The 23328-nt window shown below is 47.0% G+C and overlaps 1 protein-coding gene across 2 annotated transcripts in view; it reads right to left on the bottom strand.

Annotated features, from left to right (window-relative positions):
- Nucleotides 1-2846: 2846 nt before the first annotated feature.
- The window catches only part of LOC310812307 (dolichyl-diphosphooligosaccharide--protein glycosyltransferase subunit STT3B), a 60802-nt gene continuing 40320 nt past the window's right edge, over nt 2847-23328 (bottom strand). The window contains exons 3-17 of one of the 2 annotated variants that reach the window (XM_083680809.1): nt 22716-23003; nt 18129-18194; nt 14758-14857; nt 12688-12786; nt 10937-11083; nt 10472-10520; nt 9814-9968; nt 8918-9129; nt 8221-8408; nt 7072-7243; nt 6327-6500; nt 5532-5645; nt 4287-4493; nt 4130-4155; nt 2847-3973 (exon numbers count right to left, since the gene is read on the bottom strand). In XM_083680809.1, the coding sequence (XP_083536935.1) occupies nt 3928-3973; nt 4130-4155; nt 4287-4493; nt 5532-5645; nt 6327-6500; nt 7072-7243; nt 8221-8408; nt 8918-9129; nt 9814-9968; nt 10472-10520; nt 10937-11083; nt 12688-12786; nt 14758-14857; nt 18129-18194; nt 22716-23003 (2043 nt within the window). In that variant the 3' untranslated portion in view covers nt 2847-3927. The remainder of the gene's footprint in view (nt 3974-4129; nt 4156-4286; nt 4494-5531; nt 5646-6326; nt 6501-7071; nt 7244-8220; nt 8409-8917; nt 9130-9813; nt 9969-10471; nt 10521-10936; nt 11084-12687; nt 12787-14757; nt 14858-18128; nt 18195-22715; nt 23004-23328) is intronic. The other variant, XM_083680808.1, reaches the window with a different exon arrangement.

Consider the following 23328-nt stretch of genomic DNA (forward strand, 5'->3'; position numbering starts at 1 on the left):
GTCAGGAATTTATTATTAGTTTTCACGTCAGTGTGATGATGAAGGCAAGGGCGCCACATTAGACTATTGAGACAGGTGCTGTATGGTAGAGAGAGAATGTATTGGGTCATCATCATCATAGCCTATTATATATCTATATATTTACTAAATGTACTAACCTCCCATATATGTATACACATTTAGTTCAATACTGTACTGTTATATCTGATTGCCTTCATTATATTTTTTTAACTCAACTTCAACTAAAGTATTCTTAAAGGAATATGGTATTTGTAGGTTTGTTTCACGTTTATTTTGCTTGCTGGACAAAAAAAACTCACTCTAGACTGGCCTTATTTGGACCAAGAAGCACTTTTGTAAACTTGTCTCTACCCAAACATTGGACTGTGGGTTGGGGAAGACCTGTACTCAAAGATGGACGCCCTTTTTTAAACCATACCAGTGTCCCCCAAGGATATCCTGAATGTATGTGCATTGGATTCCGTTGAAGTTAAGTTTAATCGTAAGAGAACTGCAATGTATCCAAGAGCTTGAACCAAACTCCTTATCACCTGGGCAACAACCTATGCAACACCTCATGTTCTTACATCATGGGTGGCAGAAGGAAGCCAAACCCTTATAGGTTGACAAATGAACAGTAGGGCGGGACTTAACCTCATAGGCTGAGGAAGGGAGCGTGTTTTAACAGAATAGTTTTGTTCTAATAAATGTGCTATGGCAATCAGTGTCTCTGTTGTCTTTAAAGTAAGTGTTGACCAACTGTAAGGCTCTTAAAGGGACAGTTCAGGTTTTTGGACGTTATACCTAATTTTCCACTTTAATTGAAGTGTTGACACATCAACACTAGCATGGCTAATGCTACATTAGCCCTAAGCCCAGCAAACATTGCTCAAGAATGTGACTATGAATTAAATAAGTGTCTGGATGAGTCAACAACACTCCAAGTAAGGTGAAAATGTAGTACAGCATCCAGAAACCCGAACTATCCTTTTAAGATAATTCTACATTCGATCGATGCTACATAGATTTCAAGATATTTTAGTCTGCAAATGTGGCATGCAATGAGACCAGGCATCTCTGATTGAAAGGCTAGTGCTGCCATCCTGTGGTGGATTTAACAAATACATCTGTGAAATACATTGTTCTTGGGCAGTCATAATCACTACTTAATTTTCATGCAAGGAAAACTGGGTCCGGGTATCTAAGGGCTAAGCAACCTGCCCAGTGGTGAACATTGTTGTTTGAATAGCAAGCATCAAAGTTGTGCTGGAAAACCTTGTTAGTGTATAGGTGAAGTTATGGATGGTGGTGCTTATTTAGAATTTCCTGTCTTTTGCGGCTTTTGATAAGCCATAACTTCACTTAAAACATTTTTTGTTGCTTTGATAAAATTGACCTACTTGTAAGTCCACCTCTTAAAAGCTGCCTTGTATTCCTTGTAATTCCATTGAATATATACTACGAAGACCCCTGTAAGTATCCTGCCACCAAAACCCTTTAACAAGTACTGACAACTCCTGACATGGCCCAAGGAAACAGCATACGGTGATACACTGAAATCTTTTGTGACACTGACAAATTCGAGGACCACTTTCTATTACACAAACTTGAACCTTTTTATTTTGTCTACATTTAAACATGAGCGAACTGAACAACAATGTAAAAATGTAAACTTGAGAACATGAGAGGGGAACAGTGGGGGCAGAAGTTGTGTCAGATCAAAAGAAAATCAACATAGTGGTGGAGTTAGTGTGGCAGAGAGAGGAGGAGAAGGTGCTGCAACGCTGGAACCCAGGAGGGGAGGGAACTAGTCCACCATCCCCAACAAAACAGACACAAAATAAAGGACAAAAAGGGTAAAAATAAAATAAAAATAAAAGAGTAAACCTTCAATATCATATTAAGGCTTAATCCGAACCGTTTGTCTCCTCACACATTGAAGGAAATGGAGAGAGAAAAAAAAAATATGATTGATATAAAAGTGATTTTAAACATGTAAATAATAAATGAGTTTCTCAAGGTTGTGTTTTGAGCACGGTGGATATGGCGTTGTGTTCAGTGAAGAGAGCCATGAAATTGAAGCAGTGACAAACTGTCTTTCTCGTAAAAGATCGATCGAGAGAGAGAGAGAGAGAGAACAAAGCAATGTTTACATTGAAAAACAAGTGAAGAAAAAACTTTCTCTGAGTAAAGGAGAGCAAGAGAAATATCAAACGAGTAAACTGTCAAGTGACTTGAGTATGTCAATGATAAAAAGCCCTCTGTATTCCTGGGAAGTGTATCATGTGTCACTGACTTTCAAACACACACACACACACACACACACACCCCCCCCACACACACACACATACAATCCCTCAGTACATATGGTGAATCTAAGTATTTTTCCTTGATTCCTCGCATCCTCTCTTCTCCTTCCAAAAAAATAAAATAATAATACGGTCCTCCCATCAGACCGTCTCCTCCAATGCCTTTTGAGAAGGAAGTGAGACAATTTTGTGGAGAATCAAGGAAAGATCCCCCCCCTCCCCCAACCCTAACACCCATTGAGTTCCCAAAGCACCAGTGTCAGAATGCACCCCTAGTGTTCTAACAGACAGTACCACTCCCATTCCACTCACTCCCTGGCAGCCATGTTTAGATGACAATACTATACTCCACTCTGCTCTGTCTCTACTCAGCAGCTTTGACGTGTATGGAGTTTGGGGACAGGCGAAAAAAGTACTTGCAGAAGACAGATGGACATGCTTATGTGGTTCTGTAGAGACCAGCACTGAGGCACTAGGCTCACACACTGGACTAGAGTGCACCCCCTACAGGAGGGAGGTCTAATTAATAATCACTACTTTCTTTTTTTTTTTCTTTTTTTTTTTTATACATAGAATTGCTTCAACTTTTTAAACCTAGCAGCAGAATATACAATCTAAGCAATTTTCAGGGGATTTTAAAAAAAAAAAAAATTCACATTCTTTAAACAAAATCTCAAAGTCCCTCCTAACGAGAATTATTGCATTCACTGTATCTGCTGCCATAAAAATAACAAGTACATCACAACAAAGTAAAGAGAAAAAAAAATCATCTGCATCTTTAAAAATCACCACAATAATCCAATATATTATAACCCTTTTAGACATTTTATCTTTACATAACATATTTACATATTAGGCCTTTTTTTCTAGGGAATTTTCTCGCTATAACGACAAATTAGAGCCAAGCAAAAAAAAATTAAAAAAAAGGATAAAAAAAAAAAATGTATCAATCAATAATAACAGATCTAGTTAGTTGGTTAGTCTAAACCGTGGAGTTCCTCCATACCGTATACTACCATCTGTACACGCGTCAGGAACAGAATATCCTCAACTCCAACGGTTCCTTACTCTCACCATGGTAACAAGTTTACAATGTGCCAAGGAGCAAGGACAGGGGCTCTTTGGTGCAGTTGCTCCCAGCCTCTTCACATTTCCTTCCCTCTCTTTTATTCATTTAGTCCCCCTCTTCTCTGGATAACAGTTAAATGTACCACAACATTTATCGCTGGTGCTCACCCCCCAGTGGGGGCAGCTCTGTGCCGTGCCACACTTTCAAGTAAAAAAAAAAAGACAACAAAAAAAATACGAATAAAAAAAATAAAGGACAAAAAAAGAGCAAGACAAAAAGATCGTCTGGATAAAACGGACAAAAGTTCTGGAACAAGCCAGATTATGACATGTGACTTCACCCTCCTCCCTCACCATGCGCTCGCTGAGAGGATTAGCGCTCTGGGCTAAGCGCTAAGGCTAGCTAAGGTTCCAGACAATGGCCGTCGTTGTTGATGTTGTTCTTCTTCATTGGTAGAGTTTTCTTTGCTAAGTTGCATTTTTTGTTTGTTTTATTGTTGTGTCCATCCGTTTGTCTTTCATTATTTCTTGCTGAGTTTCTTGCCTTTCTTCACGACCAGCTTGTTCCTGATGTGTCCTCGCTTCCTCTTTGCAGTCTGTGGAGCACCAAATACAAAAAGTTGATTTACTAAAACAAAGATCACCACCGCCGTTTGTGCCGTATTGTACATCTACCACAGTACACATCAGAAATTTAACAATAACATTAGCACATTAACAGTAACCGTAGAAAGTAAAGTCAGTTGGCTCACATTTTATGAACATTTCCATTTGGTGGCTAAGAAATTTGAAGAAAAAATAAACCACGTGTAAAACTCACTACACCGGAAAAATCATCATATCATCACATGATCATCATGATAATGTATGACAAGAAACCACAGAAGAAGTAGACGCAGCCTCCCGTACCTTTTTGGAGGTGTACTTCTGCTTGGGCAGGATGTTGCGGGGCTTGTGGTCCAGAGGCTCCCGGTTCTCCAACTTCTTGACCTTGTAGATCCGGACCAGCCAGTGCTCTGAGGTGAACGCCTCTTCCAGGTGCTTGAACTTGATGTCCTTGTTGCCGATCTCGGCGTTGCGGGTGCGGTCGAATCCTGGGGGCGTCCGGAAGTCCAGCTGAGAGAGACGGTACAACAGCAGGGGGGGTTTGGTTGGGGGGCGGGGGGGGTGTCAGAGAGGAGAGGACCGTCGTTCAGTGACTGTGCAGAGCTTAGGTGAGTCTAAAGTGCTTGTGTGAGGGTTTATTGTGACCTTCACATTAGCACTGTCGTTTTCCTCTTACTGGATGTTCTGGCTCTCATCCCTCTGAGCTTCGATTCACCCCTTTCTCCCTCTCTCCTCCCTCCCCCTCTCCCTCCCCCTCTCCCTCCACACTTCATTCCCTGACGTTCTCATCTCTCTCTCTCTCTCTCTCTCTCTCTCTGTCCTTGCTGCCTCTGTTTGTCCTTGTCACTTTCTTTTCCTCTTCTCTTGCCTCTCCCTCTTTTACTGAACCTCACTGATCCTCGCCTTAACACGCGCACGCACACACACACACGCACGCACACACAGTTATAAGTACCCGGCAGCTACTCTCTCTCTCTCTTGCATCTTGCCTGTTACCTGCCAGAGCCCTTTCACATCTGAGAGCTTCCCACAGGCCTCCCTGGTGCGTTCCTGTCAGCATGTCAGCAAGCCTGCTCTCCCTGTCAGTCAGTGTTCACTAGCTAGCTAACTAGACAGGCTCACATGTCAGTTAGGGCTTACTGCAGCCAGAGATTATAGAAAACAGAGACCCAGAATCTGCTTCTTCAACAGAAGCTCCTACCAACGCTTGTAGGCCATAAATATACAGGGCCCAGCGTCAGTGTTTTTTCTTGTTTTGGCTCTATACTCAAAAAGTTTGGATTTGAAACCAAACAATTAATATGAGTTTAACGTATTAAACTCAGATGTTAACGTTTAACATCTCAGCTTTTATTTGAGGGTATTTTTTTGTAAATGTTGGTTTAACCATTTAGAAATTACAACACTTGTTATAATATTTTTTATTTTTAATATTATTTATTGACTAGCTGACTTCACACCAGGACCAGACCTCTCTTGTAAATGAGATTGTTATCTCCATGAGACCAACCTGGATAAACAAAGGTTCAATAAAATAAAACCACAAACCTGCATCTCGCCGAAGCGGTAGTAGGACATCTTGTACATGAGGCAGTTGAGCAGGACGGGAGAGCCAGCCTTGTCCACGCGGAACTCTCCCTGGGGCGTGAAGTAGTCACTCTCCTGAAGGGCACACGGAAAACAAGGAGGGAAAGTGAGCAAGTATGCAAGTGAAGGGCACATGGAAAACAAGGACATGTGTGGTGAGACACTTTGAGATTTGGAACAAAGCCTTCCTTCTTCAAGGACATCGAAAAGCGGAGACTGAATTTAATGGGTACGGGGGGGGAAAAAAACTAAACACAGTTTCTGGTGTTTGATGTTATTGACTCTTATCCAGGGAAAGTCTGTGCCACATTATATTATTCAGCCTTATTTTAATGAATTTACGTTTGCGTCTTTAATGTTTTCCCATTCAGGAAAATGTGATTTCGAAAACAGCATATTGGATGCTCTGTCTAACTGCAAAGTGTAATTGAAAAGCAACCAGCAATGTTAACAATGACAATATCCTTAGGTTTGCACAAACTGATGATTTATAGAATAGCAGCTCAAATCGCGTGCTGACCCAGCCAGAAAGTGAACTGCCACAGTCTGTAAGATTTATTACGATGAATATGAAATTGTTCCTAACTGACCTGCTTAGATAAACAAAGGTTGAATGATAAGACAATTTCAAGCCACAGCCTGTAGGACGGTTTATTGTAAGGATACATCATACAAATACAACATTTCCAGTGATGTGATGGTCTGCTTATATTACAAAGCATGTCTCCATGTCGACAGCGCTGTGCTGTCACTCACCCGTATGTCCTTGGGATGCTCCCCTTCCGCTATTCTGACCATCCACAGGAACTTGTTGATGTCATCGCCCGAGTAGCCAATCACGCCACCGAAGATGATCAGCACATAGTCCACGTCTAGGCTCCTCATGATCTCGTAGGCTGCGCTCTCATTGGACGACATGGCTTTGCCCACCTACGGACGGAGAGAGGAAAGAAGCGGAGGAGGAATAAGAGAAGAGGGGGAGAAAGAAAGAGAGACACAATGAGACAGGGAATATGGGAGGAAAATAGAGAGAGAGAGAGAGAGAGAGAGAGAGAGAGAGAGAGAGAGAGAGAGAGAGAGAGAGAGAGTCAAGCACCACAAAATGACCTGAGGCCCCATTGAAAGTCTGAGCTGGTGCCTGGTGTCGGGAAAAATCAATCAACACGTTAGAACAAAATTAATCCCACACACATTGCATCTCCCAATTATTATTAATTGAATTCATTGATGAAACAATAGAGGGAGAGCCAGGGAGATTATCAATTTAATTTAGAGCATGCTGTTTTTGATTGGCCCCATGTTCCTTCAAGAACAAGGAGGGCTACAGCACCAGGCATGAGCAAAGGATTGGGGATTTGGGGATTTGAACAAAATGTATCCTCCTGATGCCACCTACTCAAATGCTGACATTGTGTGGTTTAGGAGCATTGCAGAACAAGAACTTCCATTGTCACAAACGAATAAAGGACTAATAAAGTTGTACTGTTTTGTATGGCCTCACCAGTGCTATGTGACTGTTGTTCCACGTGTTGTTGTCTACTAGCGTGGTGCGGTTAGCCATGCCCGCTATCTGGTAGCCGTAGTCCCACCAAGACATGACCCTGGCGTGCTCTTCCGTGTTCTGTCTCAGCCAATAGTATGCCTCCCTGAAGTCATCCAGGATGTTCCTGGTCCTGTGATGGAAGGGACGGGAGGGAGATGATGAGTAACAGGGTTGACTGACAGCACCATGGGTTATGGGGTTGACAGCTTCCTGTTCCTAGGTCCTTTGAGGCCAGTGGCGGGAGGGAGATGATGCGGTACAGGGTTGACAGGTAGCTCATCAGTCACAGAGTTGACAGGCAGCACCGCGGGTTACAGGGTTGACAAGATGACAGCTAGGCCAAACCTGCTGTATGGTTGCTGTAGGGTAGTCCCTAAATTCATATTTCGCTTCAGTAAAGTTATTTATATTATGCTGTAAAATTTTATACAATATTTATGTGGTTGACAGAGTCAGCAGAGGAGTTACAGGGTTGACAGACAGGCAACCATCAGTATGGTACTGTATTGTGTTTGTGTGTGTGTGTGTGTGTGTGAGTGTGTGTGTGTGTGTGTGTGTGTGTGTGTGTGTGTGTGTGTGTGTGTGTGTGTGTGCTCTGAGCCAAAGTGACAGGTAATACCATATGATGCAAGCCTTAGAAATGACAGCTGCATACATATATGTATGAAGAGTCCAAGTCAGACTTTCTATTCTATTTGCCTGTCTTCAATATTTAAAAAAAACAAAAAATGCACTTAATCTTATAAAGGCAGACGTCATGCCATTGAAACAGCAGCGCAGCATGATACGTGATGAATAATTGAAAAGCACTCTCAAAGGCATAGGACAGCAGGATACGACTGCTCAATATGCGTTACTACAATAATAACAAGGCGAGTTATATAACAAAACTCACACTGTTTCCTCATAAAACACCACAACTTATGAATGGAATATTAACAGCAATGTGTGGCACAGAGTGTGTGTGTGTGTGTGTTCCCTGTGTGTGTGTGTGTGTGTGTGTGTGTGTATATGTTCCTTGTGTGTATGTTCCCTGTGTGTGTGTGTATGCGCGTGCAGTTGCGCTTGCGTGCGTGCGTGTGTGTGTGTGTGTGTGTGTTCTCTCACCCATCATTGTTATACGAGGCCAGTACCACACTGGGGCTGGAGTAGGCGTTGCTGGTGACCCAGGTGCAGTGGACAGCGAACATCATCAGCAGCATCAACATGAGCATGGTGACGATGCTCTTAACGTTGGGCCCCAGGCCCTCCTCAGCCTTCTCCTGCTCCGACACGTGCTTACGCACCTTTCCTGCCTGCAGGGGGAGACAAACACACACTCACAACATAAGACACCGAGCACCAAAAGCACCAAGACCCACACAACGCCATAAGCAAGTTGCAAACTGTGATAGCATTTTTTATTGATAAGTCGTTTGTGTATCTACTTTAATTAATGTGTCCACTTACTTTCCATGGGCTAAGTAGAGTCCAACCAATGAGTAAGTGAAGTCAGACTCTACTGAGAGAGACTATAAACTGAGGAGGATAAACTGAAAGCAGTGTTGAGTCGACACTGCTGACACAGTGAGTGCAGAGGGCAGTACGCCAGGGGTCCTTTCATGCTATTGTGCTGTCCCAAACCATGCCTGCTTTCTTTTAACATGCACCCTATTGCAGCAGACACCAGGTATGTGACTGACCTTTCCCAGACCTTTACCCTACTGGTTGACTTTGGCAGAATAAGTGTGAAAAGATGAGAGAGGTGTGTGTATGTGTGTGACCCCCCACCCCCCACCCCCCCGAACCTTGACCCCCCTCTGACCTTGTCGTAGAGGTTCCCAGAGTTCCTCTTGTCGTCCTCGTCGCTGCTGTCCTCCACCGGGGGGCTCTCCCTCTTCATGTCGTCCCCCAGGTAGTGCTCGAACACGCTGGAGAAGGCGATGGCCGACAGCATGCACACCACGGGCGTCAGGGTCAGCATCAGACGCACCATCACCCCGGCAAAGTACACGGCGCTGATGGCATACAACGCCACTGAGGGAAGGAGGGAGAGGGAGGGAGGGAGGGAGGGAGGGGGGGGGGGGGAGGGAGAGGGAGAGAGGTGGGGGGGGGGGGGGGGGAGAGAGGGAGGAGGGGTGAGAGAGGGAGAGGGGGAGGGAGGGAGAGGGAGAGGGGGAGGGAGACAAACATTAGGATAATTCATCCATGTTAGACCGCGGTCCTCGAGAGACACAAACCTCTTTTTCGCCCTTGCTCTTTAATCTGGGACTAATTCAAATGAGGCTGAACAGGTGTGTGGACTCTGGGCAACTCCGTGACATTAATTGGCTGATTAAGTGCCAAAGGGAGAAGCTAATGAAAACCTTGAGGATTGCGGCCCTCCTGGGCTGGGCTGGCGTGGCCCTGATCGACACGGCGTCCTCTGTTTTAATAAGCCCCTCCCACCGTGTCAATCAATAACGTGACGATTTGCCACAGTTCTCTAGCAACTGCATTCAGTTCGTCATAAGTCAATGTGTCATTCAGTTGTATGTGAGTTAACATAGTACACACTAAAGAATGTGAAAAATCATCTATTTTCTTGTTGTGTACTTGTAGAGGGGGGGGGGAGTGTGATGATCCCTGTATGATCCCTGTATCGAGCAAATAAAGACATTTACTGTACGTTGTGTGTGTGTGTGTGTGTGTGTGTGTGTTGACGTGTCGTGGTCCCCTTACCGAAGACGCGCTCGTCGTTGATGTTCTTGATGCAGAACCAGAGGCCTGCTGGGAAGGTGCAGACCAGGATGTGGAGGTCGAAGAAGAAGGACACCCAGGTGGTGGGCTGGTGCTCTGACACAGACGCTATGATGGGGATGTGGATCTTAGCATAGCTGGGGACGGAAGGAGAGAGTTGAATATCTTGTTGTTACTTGATCTTTGTCTAATCTTGTGAGCGTTTTGTGTTGCGGATACATCAATTTCCCCTTTTTGGGGATAAATACAGTTCTCCTACTTCTTCTACAGGTGGAGAGAGAAAGGGAGAGAGAGAGAGAGAGAGAGAGAAGAAAGATAGAGAAAGAGAGGGAAACGTGGGACTTCAAAAGAAAGCCGGGAACCAGCCTCACAGGAAAGTAAAGAAAAACCCAAACTGCTGCTGTCAGCAAAGCAACCATCAATCGCCTGGTAATGTAGTCATGGGACATGCCCTGCTGCATGTTGGGAGAATGTAGCGGTTTTAATTGAAATTGAGCCGTGTTAGCTCTAGTTCGAGTGGTTCCTCCGAGACTGTGAACTATACAGTGCAGGGCTCTTTACACCCAACAAACAGTCAATAAAACGAGTGTTCGCTGGACAGAGGGAGACGGCGAAAACAGAGAAGGTCAGCAGAACTTACCCAGTGTCCCACAGAGAGTAGAAGCGGCCACTCCATGGAGCGATGTAACCTAAATGAACAAACACAACTCAATACTAGAGACCGCTGGGGCCAGAGCTCTGCACACACATTCATTATACGTTACAGTGCATGTGGGTGAAGGGTGTGTGTGTGTGTGTGTGTGCGCTTGCATGTGTGTGTGTTTGTGTGTGTGTGCACTTTCATGTGTGTGTACGCTTGTATGTATGTGTGTGTGACAAAATGGAGGTCAGCATGAGATGGTTTGGGTCATGTATATTGAGAGGTCTGTGAAGGTGAGTGTATTTTCCACACACACACACACACACACACACACACACACACACACACACACACACACACACACACACACACACACACACACACACACACACACACACACACATTGATGCAGTATGAAGACTTGGATGACAGGTTTAACAGTGAGCTACATGGGGGGGTCCGTACCTGTGTATGTGAGGTAGATGACGGTGAGGAACACGGCCCCTGCTGCCAGTGACACGCCCAGGAAGAAGAGGGTCTGGAACTCCTGTCTGGTCAGCCTGTCCTTCAGGTACTGAAGGAACGCATAGGCCTGGAGCAGGGCAAACACACCTGGACACCGCACACACACACCACACACACCGACGGAAATATTAGCAAAGGAGCGACATTAAGCTGGAGACTACGATGACCTTGACTGACAGGAAGGTCATTCCCCTCCCCTTCATCACTCCCTCCCCTCCCGTGAGGTAACACAATCAGAGAGCTAGAACGCTTCTCTGACAGATGCACCCCCCCCCCCTCCCTCCCCTGCAATTGTTCCAAGGTCAAAACTTCCAGCAGCCTCCCGGAGCGCAGGCTGTGACGCTCCGGCACGCCGCCCATCACTGTGTTCCACCCCACTGAGCCTCTTTTATTCCTTTCCTCTCCTGCTCCCCCCCCCCCCCGCTGCGCCAGCGACCTGTCCCTGCCAGATGTTGCCAGCTGCTGCTAGTTGACAATCCATACAGGCCCATCCTCTGAGAGAGGCTGTGTGTTTCAGAGAGAAGAAAGGGCAATGGCTGCGCGTTCGCTATTCAAGAGCAGCATTTCACTTGATCCCAGTCAGCTGCATACAAATACAGCCACTTCAAAGCCAGCTGACATCAGATCATACACTCACTTCACACGAAAGAGGAACCTGGAATGGATGCTGTCGTAACTAGTAATGCTTCAAAATCAGACAGCCTAGCGTGACATAGCCTAGCGGGACGTAGCCTAGCGTGATGTTATGTTGCGCTAGGCTACATCCCGCTAGGCTACGTCACACTAGGCTACATCCCGTTAGGCTACGTCACGCTAGGCTACATCCCGCTAGGCTACGTCACACTAGGCTACATCCCGCTAGGCTACGTCCCGCTAGGCTATGTCCCGCTAGGCTACGTCCCGCTATGAGGGAGCCTGAAACAGATGCTGTCATACACTCACCGAACACTTTATTAGGAACACCTGTACACCTTCTCATGGTGGAGGTGGTGTAATGGTGTGGGGAATGTTTTGTTGGCACACTTTGGGCCTGTTAATACCAATCAATCAACGCTTGAACCTCACAGCCTATTTGAGTATTGTTGCTGACCATGTGCATCCCTTCATGGCCACAATTTACCCATCTTCTAATGGCTACTTCCAGCATGATAATGCACCATGTCACAAAGCAAAAGTCGTCTCAAACTGGTTTAATGAACATGACAATGAGTTCAGTGTTCTTCAGTGGCCTTCCCTGTCACCGGATCTGAATCCAATAGGACACCTTTGGCATGTGCAGGAGTTGCGTGATGCAATCATGTCATCATGGACCAGAATCTCAAAGGAATGTTTCCAACATCTTGTGGAATCAATACCACGAAGAATTGAGGCTGTTTTGAGAGCAAAGGGAGGCCCTACCCAGTATTAGCATAGTGTTCCTAATAAAGTGTTCAGTGAGTGGATGAGTCATGCTGTATGCTAACTCCCTCCAGACTGGATGAACACCCAAAAGCTGGCAGGAGGCAGATGGGACCAGTCCCGATATTTTGAGACACTCCTATGAGGCAATGCCCATACTTGTACAGTGTATGGCTATTGCTTGCTATTGGTCCCAGCAGATAGAACTGTGTGTGTGTGTGTGTGTGTGTGTGTGTGTGTGTAAGTCATTGTAGCCTCCTGAGTCACCCTCAGGCAGAGGGGCGGAGCTTTACCTGCTGCAGCCATGTGCTCGCTGGTCCTGATTGGCTGGAAACCCACAAAAGGGATCTGCATTGATAGCACCAGGCCCACGATGTAGAAAGTGCTGTAAGCTGGATGGACAGAACAAAGGAGATAGAGAGGAGAGAGAGAGAGAGAGAGAGAGAGAGAGAGAGAGAGAGAGAGAGAGAGAGAGAGAGGAGGATAACAAGTAATGAAGTGTGGATAACTAGCCTGTGCTATTGAAAGCCCTACCCTATCATTTCACTTTGGGCTGTTGAGGAAAAAAAAAAAAAACCTTCTCCTTAGAAGTATTTAAAGCCTATTGATTCTCACTGCAGGGAGTAGATACAATGGACCTCTTATCTCAACTCATTAACGGGAGGAAAAATAACAAGTTTGGCAAAAGAAAGAAACAGCACAGTCGGGGTCCGAGGAGATGAGACGGTGGTGCAGTGGAACTTTACAATCCTCAAACTTTGCAGCAAAGGAGGAGTCGATGCAAAGGGCACACCTTAATTAAGATTTCAAGGTTTTTCTGAGTGCCTCTGTGGAGTTTTGTGGCATGGCTGTGACCGCCTGGAGCGCTAACATGTTGCCTGCTGAGTGACGCAGTGAGAGAGGGGGTGTGTGGACTGTCTGTCAGGAGGAAAAGCTGTTAGCAATACAGACTCTTCCATAACCCTTTCATTGTGCTCCTTGAGCATGGAATGACCTGCTGGATACTCCAAGATACTCTGCTTTCGTATCACTGGGCCATTTCAGGGACCCGATAAATGATTCCTCAGTGGAGGAGTGCTGTTGTTATAATCGATTGGTGTCTGTAAAAAGGAAATTGTATTGCCTTTGTAAATTGTGTCCTTCTAAAATCGTGATGGATATAATAGTGATGTGTATGTGTTTTTTATTCAGGGCACCCTTGATTAAAGGAGGAGACCTTGGTCTCAAAGAGACTTCCCTGAATGAATAAAGGATGAATAAATAATAAAAAAAAAAAAAGAAAAAAAAAAGAAAAAAGCTTCACTGTCAGAGAGGCACAACGTGGTTGTGAACACGGTTCCTCCCTGGCGGACCGAGAAGTTTCGCAAACCGGAGGCGTAGGATTCAACTCAACGCCGAGGCCCCGGCTTCTCTGCACAAAATGTCCGCTCGAATAATCACACGCCCTCTACGCTATCAAAGAGCACTTGAGTTTGTCAGCCAGCGTTTAAAGCCAGAGATTGTCCAAAAACAATGAGGAAAAAGTTCACATTAGCAAATGTCTCCCGTGGAGAGGAGGAACCCCATTGTTAGAGAACTAGTGGAAGAATGAGTACAGGGAGGTCAGGCCAGCTGTTCTTGAAGGGGAGGTCATTTATTGTCACAGCAGACAGGACTGGGGTGTGCTGGTTGCATTGAGTAATGTGTGTAATCAGGTGTAAATGATGCTTGACGCCGGACCATTTATCTAGGCCTCAGCAGCCCTCCTGTTCCTTCAGCTCAGCACTACATTGTGTGTGTGTGTGTGTGTGTGTGTGTGTTGTAGTTATGTCTCTGCAGCATTTGTGTACAATATTGTACTCTCAGACTAAAGATGTGTCTTATTCTGTGAGCCTCCAAATGACAAGTGTGATTCATTGACCTTCATTTACAATGAACACAGAGATACTGTTCTATATATCTACGAGTCGTACACACAGGGGGATTTCCACTACGGTGACAAACGATGGCCATCTGATTCTGTTACCAAACCGGGAGTCTGCAATATCAATTCATAAAAGCCAGCAGAAACAAGGCTGCATTTCATAGCAGCGAGTTCTCTCCAAAATGCCCTTGTTCACTCTCTTTCACCGATCTGACAGGATTGGGATAGGATTGGGCATTTGTGAGCTACAGCTCTACCTAGCTCTGCTATGTTGCTAACACCTACCCAGTTCTATCAGATCCCTGAAGCGGAGCCAACACGTTTCTTGAATGAAATGCAGCCTAAATGTTTGTGTTTTAAGGTAAAAGAAGACGCTGCTTGTGGCCAGTCAGTCTCAGTATACTCTATATAAGTGTGTGTGTGTGTGTGTGTGTGTGTGTGTGTGTGTGTGGTCTCTCACCGATGTAGACTCTCTTGCTGTAGCGCTGCATGAGCAGCAGCACAAACACATGGAGAGGAATGAGGTTGATGATGAAGACATAGCCTCCCCATGCCGATACCTGGAACACACACACGAACACACACACACGAACACACACACGCACACACACATATTACATTACACCGAAACCTGAAACACATATACATTGACTTTGGCAGGCAGCTCCTCATAAAACCAACGCAATCTCATTGAATACTGTGACTGAAACGTAAAACGCATCAATAACTTTAAGAGCTACAATAATTTTAAAATATGCAGCAACACTTGGTACCCAAGACTTGCAGCGTGAGATTAGAGACATCAGTCACAGAATTTCAAACACCTCCATTGAAATCTGCCCTGTGGGCAACAGCTGACAGACAGAGAGGGAGAGTGGTTAAATGTTTGATCATTTCTTCAATACCGCCTTGCAGACACACGTGCGTGCATGCACGCACACGCAAACACACACGCATACCCACATACACACACACATTAAGCTCAAAAGATCATTCACCATGCCTTATTGCTGTAAACAACAAAGTGCGAGGCCTCGCCTACATTTAAGAGGAAGAAAGCAAATAAAAATCTTTCATAAGTTCCTTCCGGAGCGGTTAAGTGCAATTATCTCTTCAGAGTGGTTTGTCGATGGCGTCAGCTAATAAAGGGGCATTTGAAGCTCTGGAGCTTGAATAAACATGAACATGACTCCAATCTTCGGGCTCATTTTCGCTGTTGACTCAGAAGCAGCCGTTCCCTTTGAGGGAGGACTACAATTGACAAGCCAGCTCTAAAGCTACTGCTGGTGTGTGTGTGTGTGTGTGTGTGTGTGTGTGTGTGTGTGTGTACTTGAGTGCGCAAGAGAGAGAGAGAGAGAGAGAGAGAGAGGGAGGGAGGGAGAGATAGATAGAGGGAGGCGGATGGAGGGAGAGAGAGATAGAGAGAGAGAGGCAGAGGGAGGGAGAGAGGATGAAAGAGAGAGAGAGAGAGTGAGAGAAAGAGAGAGAGAGACTACTCTGTCTTTGGGAAGACAGGACACTCTGCATTACTCCCCCATCCGTGTGAAGCCCCTGTAGGGTCGGCTACAACCTCTGAGGCACCAAGCCCTACGGAGGGGGAGAAAAACCACTCGCACAGCTCCTCAGGCTACAGCCCCAAATCCCCAACAGAAAACAAAGAATATCTTGTAAATTAAACTACTGTGTTTATCCCCCCCCCCCCCCCCCCCCCGCTCCGCCCTCTCCCCCAGTCTACTGGGACCCAGTCAAGGTAACTGACGGAGCAGAGAAACACAATAAATCAATATTCCCGCTGAAGGAAACAACGGTATCAGGAGACCGGCGGGAATAACCGTTTGGGTTTAGAGCGTGGACGGAGACTTCACGGGAATGTTACGGACTTCATGGGAATGATATGGACTTCATGGGATACAGACTTCATGATCCCATAGAGAGGTGGTGGGGGCGACGTCTGTCTGGAAGAGGGTAGAGTAGATTGCCTCCGTGGGGGTCTACGCAGACTCTGAGACCCCTCTGTCTGAGGTGCTGGAGCAGGGGAACCTGATAGGCTGTTAGTGATGAGTCGGGGTATACGGTGACATGAGGGGGGTAGATAAGGGGGCAAGTGGTCTGGCATGAGAGATAAGCCCCGTTCTGTGGGGACTAGGCTGCTTTGTTCCAGGGCAAGGTGTGGGGGGCCCTGGGAGGTAGATGGGCCGTGGGTGATTCTAACCGCTACATCGTTGCTATCGGAGCTTTGGCTCCAGATTGATTTTTTTTTTGTACGCTGTGAACAGAACAACCTGGGAGTCGTGATTCAACCCCTTGACTTTACGGGAGCCTCCAGAATCTTTCACCTGAGAAACAATCACCGCACAAACACCTCATACATACTTTATGAGGGAATAGAACTTCAAAAGTGCTCTCATGATGCGTGTGTGTGTGTGTGTGTGTGTGTGTTCTCTCCTGGGGGATGAAGAGAACATCAAGCTTTTCTAACAATGGGGTTCTCAGCAGACTTGTCCATCAGGATGTCAGTGTCTCTCTCTCTCTCTGTGTGTGTGTGTGTGTGTGTTCCTAGACAAATCTGGACAACTCCCAGATTCTAATATCAAGTCTTTGTGTGTGTGTGTGTGTGTGTACGATGACGTACGATCACAGCATAACCACAGACCATCTCTCTATCCATCCCTCCCTCTCTCTCTCTCTCTCTCTCTCTCTCTCTCTCTCTGTCTTTGTCTCTGTCTGTCTCTTCCTCTCTCCCACGTCAGTTTGAGGTGTCCTCTTACCGCTGTCAACCCTTTATTCTCTCCCCTGTCCTTCCCTCTACAGCGCCTATCCCTCCCTCTCAGGCTGGGTCAGTGACAGCCAGGACACCTTACCTCTAGTCTGTCTCTGTGTCTCTCTCTCTGTGTCTCTCTCTCTCCCTCTCCCACCCAGCAGGAAGGGTCATCAGTGCAATGCACACAACAGCCAGCAGAGGGTTGGAGAGTGAGGAGAGGGAGAGGGAACGTGTCAATATGACAGCAGACTCTACAACAGAGGCATCCGAACACACTGGGAAGTTAGGAGGAGAACGAGAGAGAGAGAGTCAACACTGGGAAGTTAGGAGGAGAGAGAGAGAGAGAGTCAACACTGGGAAGTTAGGAGGAGAGAGAGAGAGAGAGTCAACACTGGGAAGTTAGGAGGAGAGAGAGAATACAGGAGAGGTGAGAAGCCCACATATTCCACACTGTGTCTATGCAGTGAGTTGGATGTAGACAGAAAGAGGAGGGAGGGAGGGAGAGAGAGAGAGGGAGAAAGAGAGAGAGAGAGAGAGAGAAAGACAGAGAGAGAGACACTGAATGAGACAGGGTCGTATAAAAGACAATGGTTTCTCTGGGTAGAAAATATGCCTACTTTTCAAATGTGGTCATTACAGGCTTTCTCTCTCTCTCTCTCTCTTTCTTTCTTTCTTTCTTTCTCTCTCTCTCTCTCTCCACTTTCTGTCTCTCTCCTTCCCTCTCTCTCACCGCTGTGATCCATGAAGCTGAATTTTTGTAATCTGTTTCATTTGACATCTGTCTGATGGCTGGCTGGGCAGGGGCTGGGATTTAACTGTGAATGAGTTGGATCTCGTTCAGCACCAATCACAAGGTCTTTTATCTGATCTCTCCATCCATCCTGTGTGTGTGTGTGTGTGTGTGTGTGTGTGTGTGTGTTGCTCGTTCCCACCTATAACCATCTCATCTAGCAGTGCTACAGTATCGCTGGGCGATCTGAATGGAATCATGACTTCCAGATTCCCATTACCACAAATAAATGTGTGTGTGTGTGTGTGTGTCCATAACTAACAGTCTAACCATCACTCACCATGTAGAAGTAGGACAGGCAGCAGGCTATGGACCAGAACACAGAACCTGTTTTGATTGACTTCACCTGTGGATGGAGAGAGAGAGAGAGAGACAAAGGCTTAAAACATTAAGACACTGCCTCACATCACCTGTACAAACCCAAGGACAACAAACAATAAACAAAGTCAACAGCTGCTGTACACACTGCCGTTCTCCCTCCTTCCCCTGACACACCTCTGTGGGTGGTCACGGCGGCGGAGGGAGCTACCGACAGCAGGTTGTCATGGGGACAGTGTCGTATCGACCGCCGTCAACGGAGACACATCACACCTCGGCTGATCTGTTAATGAAGGATTGATTGATGGGTTTGATTGATAGGTTGCAGGAGCAGGGAGACCTGGCCTCCGTGGGAATAGGGAATTGACTGACTAAAGTATTTGAGTCTTTTGAGTCACACAGCTGCAAGGCGTAGCTCCCGAATCAGAAATGTGTGCGCACACACAGACACACACACACACACACACACACACACACTAATTTAATTATGAGCCTAGAGAAACTGTGGAATTAGAGGTACGACTGTGTGAGCATGTCACGAGGGGAGCGTGTGTGTGTGTGTGTGTGTGTGTGTGTGTGTGTGTGTGTAGTTTGTGTGTGTAGTGTGTGTATGACATGGAGCGCGAGTGTTACAAAGGGCAGCTCTCCAGGGTGTGAGGGGATTCAATTATAGATTGGGGAGGGGACGAGGTGGGGGCTACACAGGCAGATTAGGCAGCTGGAGTTGAATGGGTTATTAGGAGATAGACTGGAGGAGCAGGATAATGAAGATTGGATAGATAGAGGACTTGGAGAAAGAGAGAGAGAGGGATGAAAGAAGAGAAAGGGAGGGAGGGAAAGAGGGGCTCCATGTTTCTCAATGAAGGAGGGGAGGACGGGGCAAAGAGACAGAGAGAGAGAGAAAGAGAGAAAGAGAGAGAAAGAAAGAGTGAGTGCAAAAGAGTGTGAGAGAAAGAAAGAGAGAGAGAGAGGAAGAGAGAGAGAGAGAGAGGAAGAGAAAATGATGGGCTCCTCCCTTTTCCATGGGGAGGATGTGGTAAAGAGAGAGGAAGAAGAGAAAGAAAAAGAAAGAGAGGGAAGGAGTCAAAGAAAGAGAGGGAGCGAGCTGAGAACTGCGTGGGTAAATGAGACTGATAATGGAAAGCAGTGGTGTGTGTCCAGGATGATTGTTTTTCTGGGCTCTTGCCAAATGGAACCACGATGGGAGCGGCCGATGCCTTGTGTGTGTGTGTGTGTGTGTGTGTGTGTGTGTGTGTGTTTTTCAACAGCACCACACCACTAAAACAGGCGGTGATGACTGCTGGTGGGGTACAGCTGCATTACTTGGAAATGCATTGTTCTTCCATGAGGCAGACAGACAGACACAGATAAATAGATACATATAGAAACACACACGAGCACACACACACACACACACACACACACACACACACACCACCATTCAGAGCAGAGTGTAAAGCGCATGTTGGCACCACCACCACTACTGGTTCCCAGTTTGAGGGTGAGACACCCCCTAGGTCTGTTGAGTCAGTCACCATCGTGTCACCCACAGGGGGTGTGTGTGTGTGTCAGATTGTTTAACCTCACACCAACTGTGTCATGGATAAACACACACATGCACAGACACACGCAGACACACGCAGACACACGCAGACACACACAGACACACACAGACACACACAGACACACACAGACACACACAGACACACACAGACACACACAGACACACACAGACACACACTGACACACACTGACACACACTGACACAAACAAGTGTGAGAGGCTGTTGAGAAGGAATGCTGAGGCTCTCTGTGCTGAGTGGGGCCATCAGCTCAGTCACAGTCTGCTGAGTTAACAAGACAGAGACAGGGAGAGGGAGAGGGAGAGGTATGGACAGATGCAACCTTTCAGAGAGTCTACAGCTCTGTTAACGGTACATGCTGTCGCCTTTCACACTAAGTCAAGTGTCAGACAGAAAGAAGCTGACTGACTTATAGCACATGCGCGTGCACACACACACACACACACACACACACACACACACACACACACACACACTGCTATCTGCCTACGTATCTGTAAGCTAGGCCTGGGGGGTGGGTCTGCTATCTGCCTACGTATCTGTAAGCTAGGCCTGGGGGGTGGGTCTGCTATCTGCCTACGTATCTGTAAGCTAGGCCTGGGGGGTGGGTCTGCTATCTGCCTACGTATCTGTAAGCTAGGCCTGGGGGGGGGGGGGTCTGCTATCTGCTTACGTATCTGTAAGCTAGGCCTGGGGGGGGGGGGGGGGTGCTATTTGACTACATATTTGTAAGCTAGGCCTGGGGCGGGGGTCTACTATCTGACTAAGTATCTGTATGCTAGGCCTGGGGGGGTCTGCTATCTGCTTACGTATCTGTAAGCTAGGCCTGGGGGGGTCTGCTATCTGCTTACGTATCTGTATGCTAGGCCTGGGGGGGTGGTCCGCTATCTGACTACATATTTGTATGCTAGGCCTGGTGGGGGGGGGGGGGGGTCTACTATCTGACAGGCTTGAGCAGCCTTGTCCAGGCCAATAAGAGAAAGATAAGACATAATAACTCCTAGGCTACGTCTTTCACTCCGAGTGGGCTCTGGCTGGGGGTAAGGAGGGGTAGGCTTATAGAGGGCAGATATGTGGCAGCGCGCTGGCTCCAACCCATGCCCATATTAGGGCTTCCTGCTCGTCAAGCTGTACCTGGAGAGAGGCACAGCGCACCTGAAAGGAACCGCCGGGCTGAGTGGCCGGGCTACAAAGAGGGGCGTGGCAGAACCGCCAGGGGAATCAACCCGGAGAGAGAGAGAGTAGAGAGAAGAACAGTGAAGTTGTCGTGCTGCGTGCCATTCATCGTTTTGAACCCGCCTGTGTACCGAACCTCTGATTACCCCGTTGAAAGACCCGACCAGGACCGTACGAGAATCTGCCCGTGTACCGACCCCAGCTCCCAACCCACGACGATTCTCCAGGATTACGGAATACCTGAAGGCTACAATTGACTCTCTTCCCCCTCCTTTTTCCCTTCCAAGTTCGCTAAAACTCCGATTGAGATCTCATTCCTTTGGTTGTGATTCTCGTTCGTTATTTGGCTTAGTTTGTGGCAGCTACACCCTCCCCGGGGTTTGTCACAGCTTGTACAGTGTGTGTGTGTGTGTGTGTGTGTGCGCGCATATGTGCATATGTGTGTGTGTGTTTTTCTACCCTCATAACACAGCGTGGTACTGCAGTACACCGCCAAGCTCGCTGCCGATGGTGACAAAAGCCAGCCGAGCGTTGCGGAGAGGGAGAGAGAGGCTAAATCACCGTCATGTTTATACCTGATTCAACACTGTGTCCTTGGGCTCGGGTTGAACTGGAGGACAAAGCAGGAGGAGGAGGAAAGAAAAAAACACCAAAATAAATAGTGTAGCACTTACTGACTCTGCCTGCCGTTAGTTTATTATAATCTTTCTCTCTCTTTCTTCTCCTCTCTCTCTCTCTTTCTTCTCCTCTCTCTCTCTCTCTCTCTTTCTTCTCCTCTCTCTCTCTCTCTCTCTTTCTTCTTCTCCTCTCTCTCTCTCTTTCTTCTCCTCTCTCTCTCTCTTTCTTCTCCTCTCTCTCTCTCCTGAAACATCGTTGAGGGTGACTTAGTGGAGGCGCTCCTCCTTCTCCTAGCGATGAGCCGCTTGTCTGCGGAGGCTTAGATGTGCCACCGCCAATGACGCTAATGGAGGAGAGAGAAGCCAGGAGGGCACGGTGAAGGTCACCTTCCACCACGAGGAGGAGGGTGAATGACTGAGGATGAATGCCAAGTGCGCACATCTAAAACCAGCGGGCCGAGCCTCCAATTTGATCTTTGCGTGTGTGTGTGTGTGTGTGTGTGTGTCTGTGTGTGCGTGTGTTTAGATGACAAGTACGTGCAACTGTATAACGCGCATGGCCTTCGAGACATTGGGGAAGCACAGCGAACCGTGCGAGTCAGTTGCGAGGACAGACTAGAACACTAATGTGATTGAGAGGTGGGAAGATGTGCTGAGGGCAAGCCGTGTGAAAGGCATGCTTCAAACGGAGTGTCTCGGCCTTGAGAATTCCTTCCCATTTCCATTCGCTGTTGTGCTCATGGATAAGCCTTTCATGTTGTCTCACTGGCTGCCTGTCCAAGGTCTGGTCATGTAGCCTTGACACATCCCAATAGTGTTTGGGAGGACCTTCATTTTGAATATTTTTTATAAATGGTGTTCAATTGAATGACTATTAAAGCATAGGTGCAAAAAGAGACAAGCCATCTCACCTCCAGCCTGAGGTGTTTTGTGATTTGTAAAGATTGTATGAGAGTGTGAATCTTTACAGAGCAGCACACCGTGAAAGAAATATTGGCGGCAGCCAAGGACTGTGGATAAGTTATGATTGGTATTTCTCCCCATCAATAAAGCGTCAGTATGAAAACAGATATATCTATAGAGACAACATTAAGTGGAAAATGCCTTGCAATGTTAAAACATAAAACAGATCAAATGGTACTGCTACTGAAGCCTCATCGACTGGGCAGCTCACCCATAGGTAGTAGGTGAACTGCAGGGCGAAGATGGCGATGCCCTCGTTGTCGAAGGAGCCGGCCACCGAGCGGGAGATGTACCCGGGGACGATGGCGATGAAGCAGGCGGCCAGGAGGCCCGCCCCCTGGTTCCACAGCTCCCGCGTCAGCAGGAAGGTGGAGATGGAGGTGAGGCCGCTGAACACGGGCGCCAGGAACACGCACACGTCACGGATGTGCACCGTCAGATGAAGGAGGTTCAACACGTAGTGGATAAGGCCCGCGGTGACCATCAACCCTGGATATACCTGGAGGGAGGGAGAGGGGGAGGGAGAGGGAGGGAGAAGAGAGAGATACAGAGAGTCAATTATGGCATTGTTGTGCAAACACATGGGCTGTAGATATGATCTCAGATATAATGTGCAAATGTAATGATGTTTATGACCCAACGGTGTACAGTACTGGGCCTCCTTTATGGAGTAGTGAGACAGAGACCAGAGACAGAAAGTTCAGTGTGGCTCTTATGCAAAGAGGTGGGATGACGAACAATGTAGGCCTACATCTTATTAGTGGGCTTGCTTCAGCAAGTCCAACTATAGATATCCGTCATGCTTATCAGTGGGCTTGCATCAG

The sequence above is a fragment of the Argentina silus genome, assembly GCF_951799395.1.
Source record: "Argentina silus genome assembly, chromosome: 11".
Lineage (NCBI taxonomy): Eukaryota > Metazoa > Chordata > Actinopteri > Argentiniformes > Argentinidae > Argentina > Argentina silus.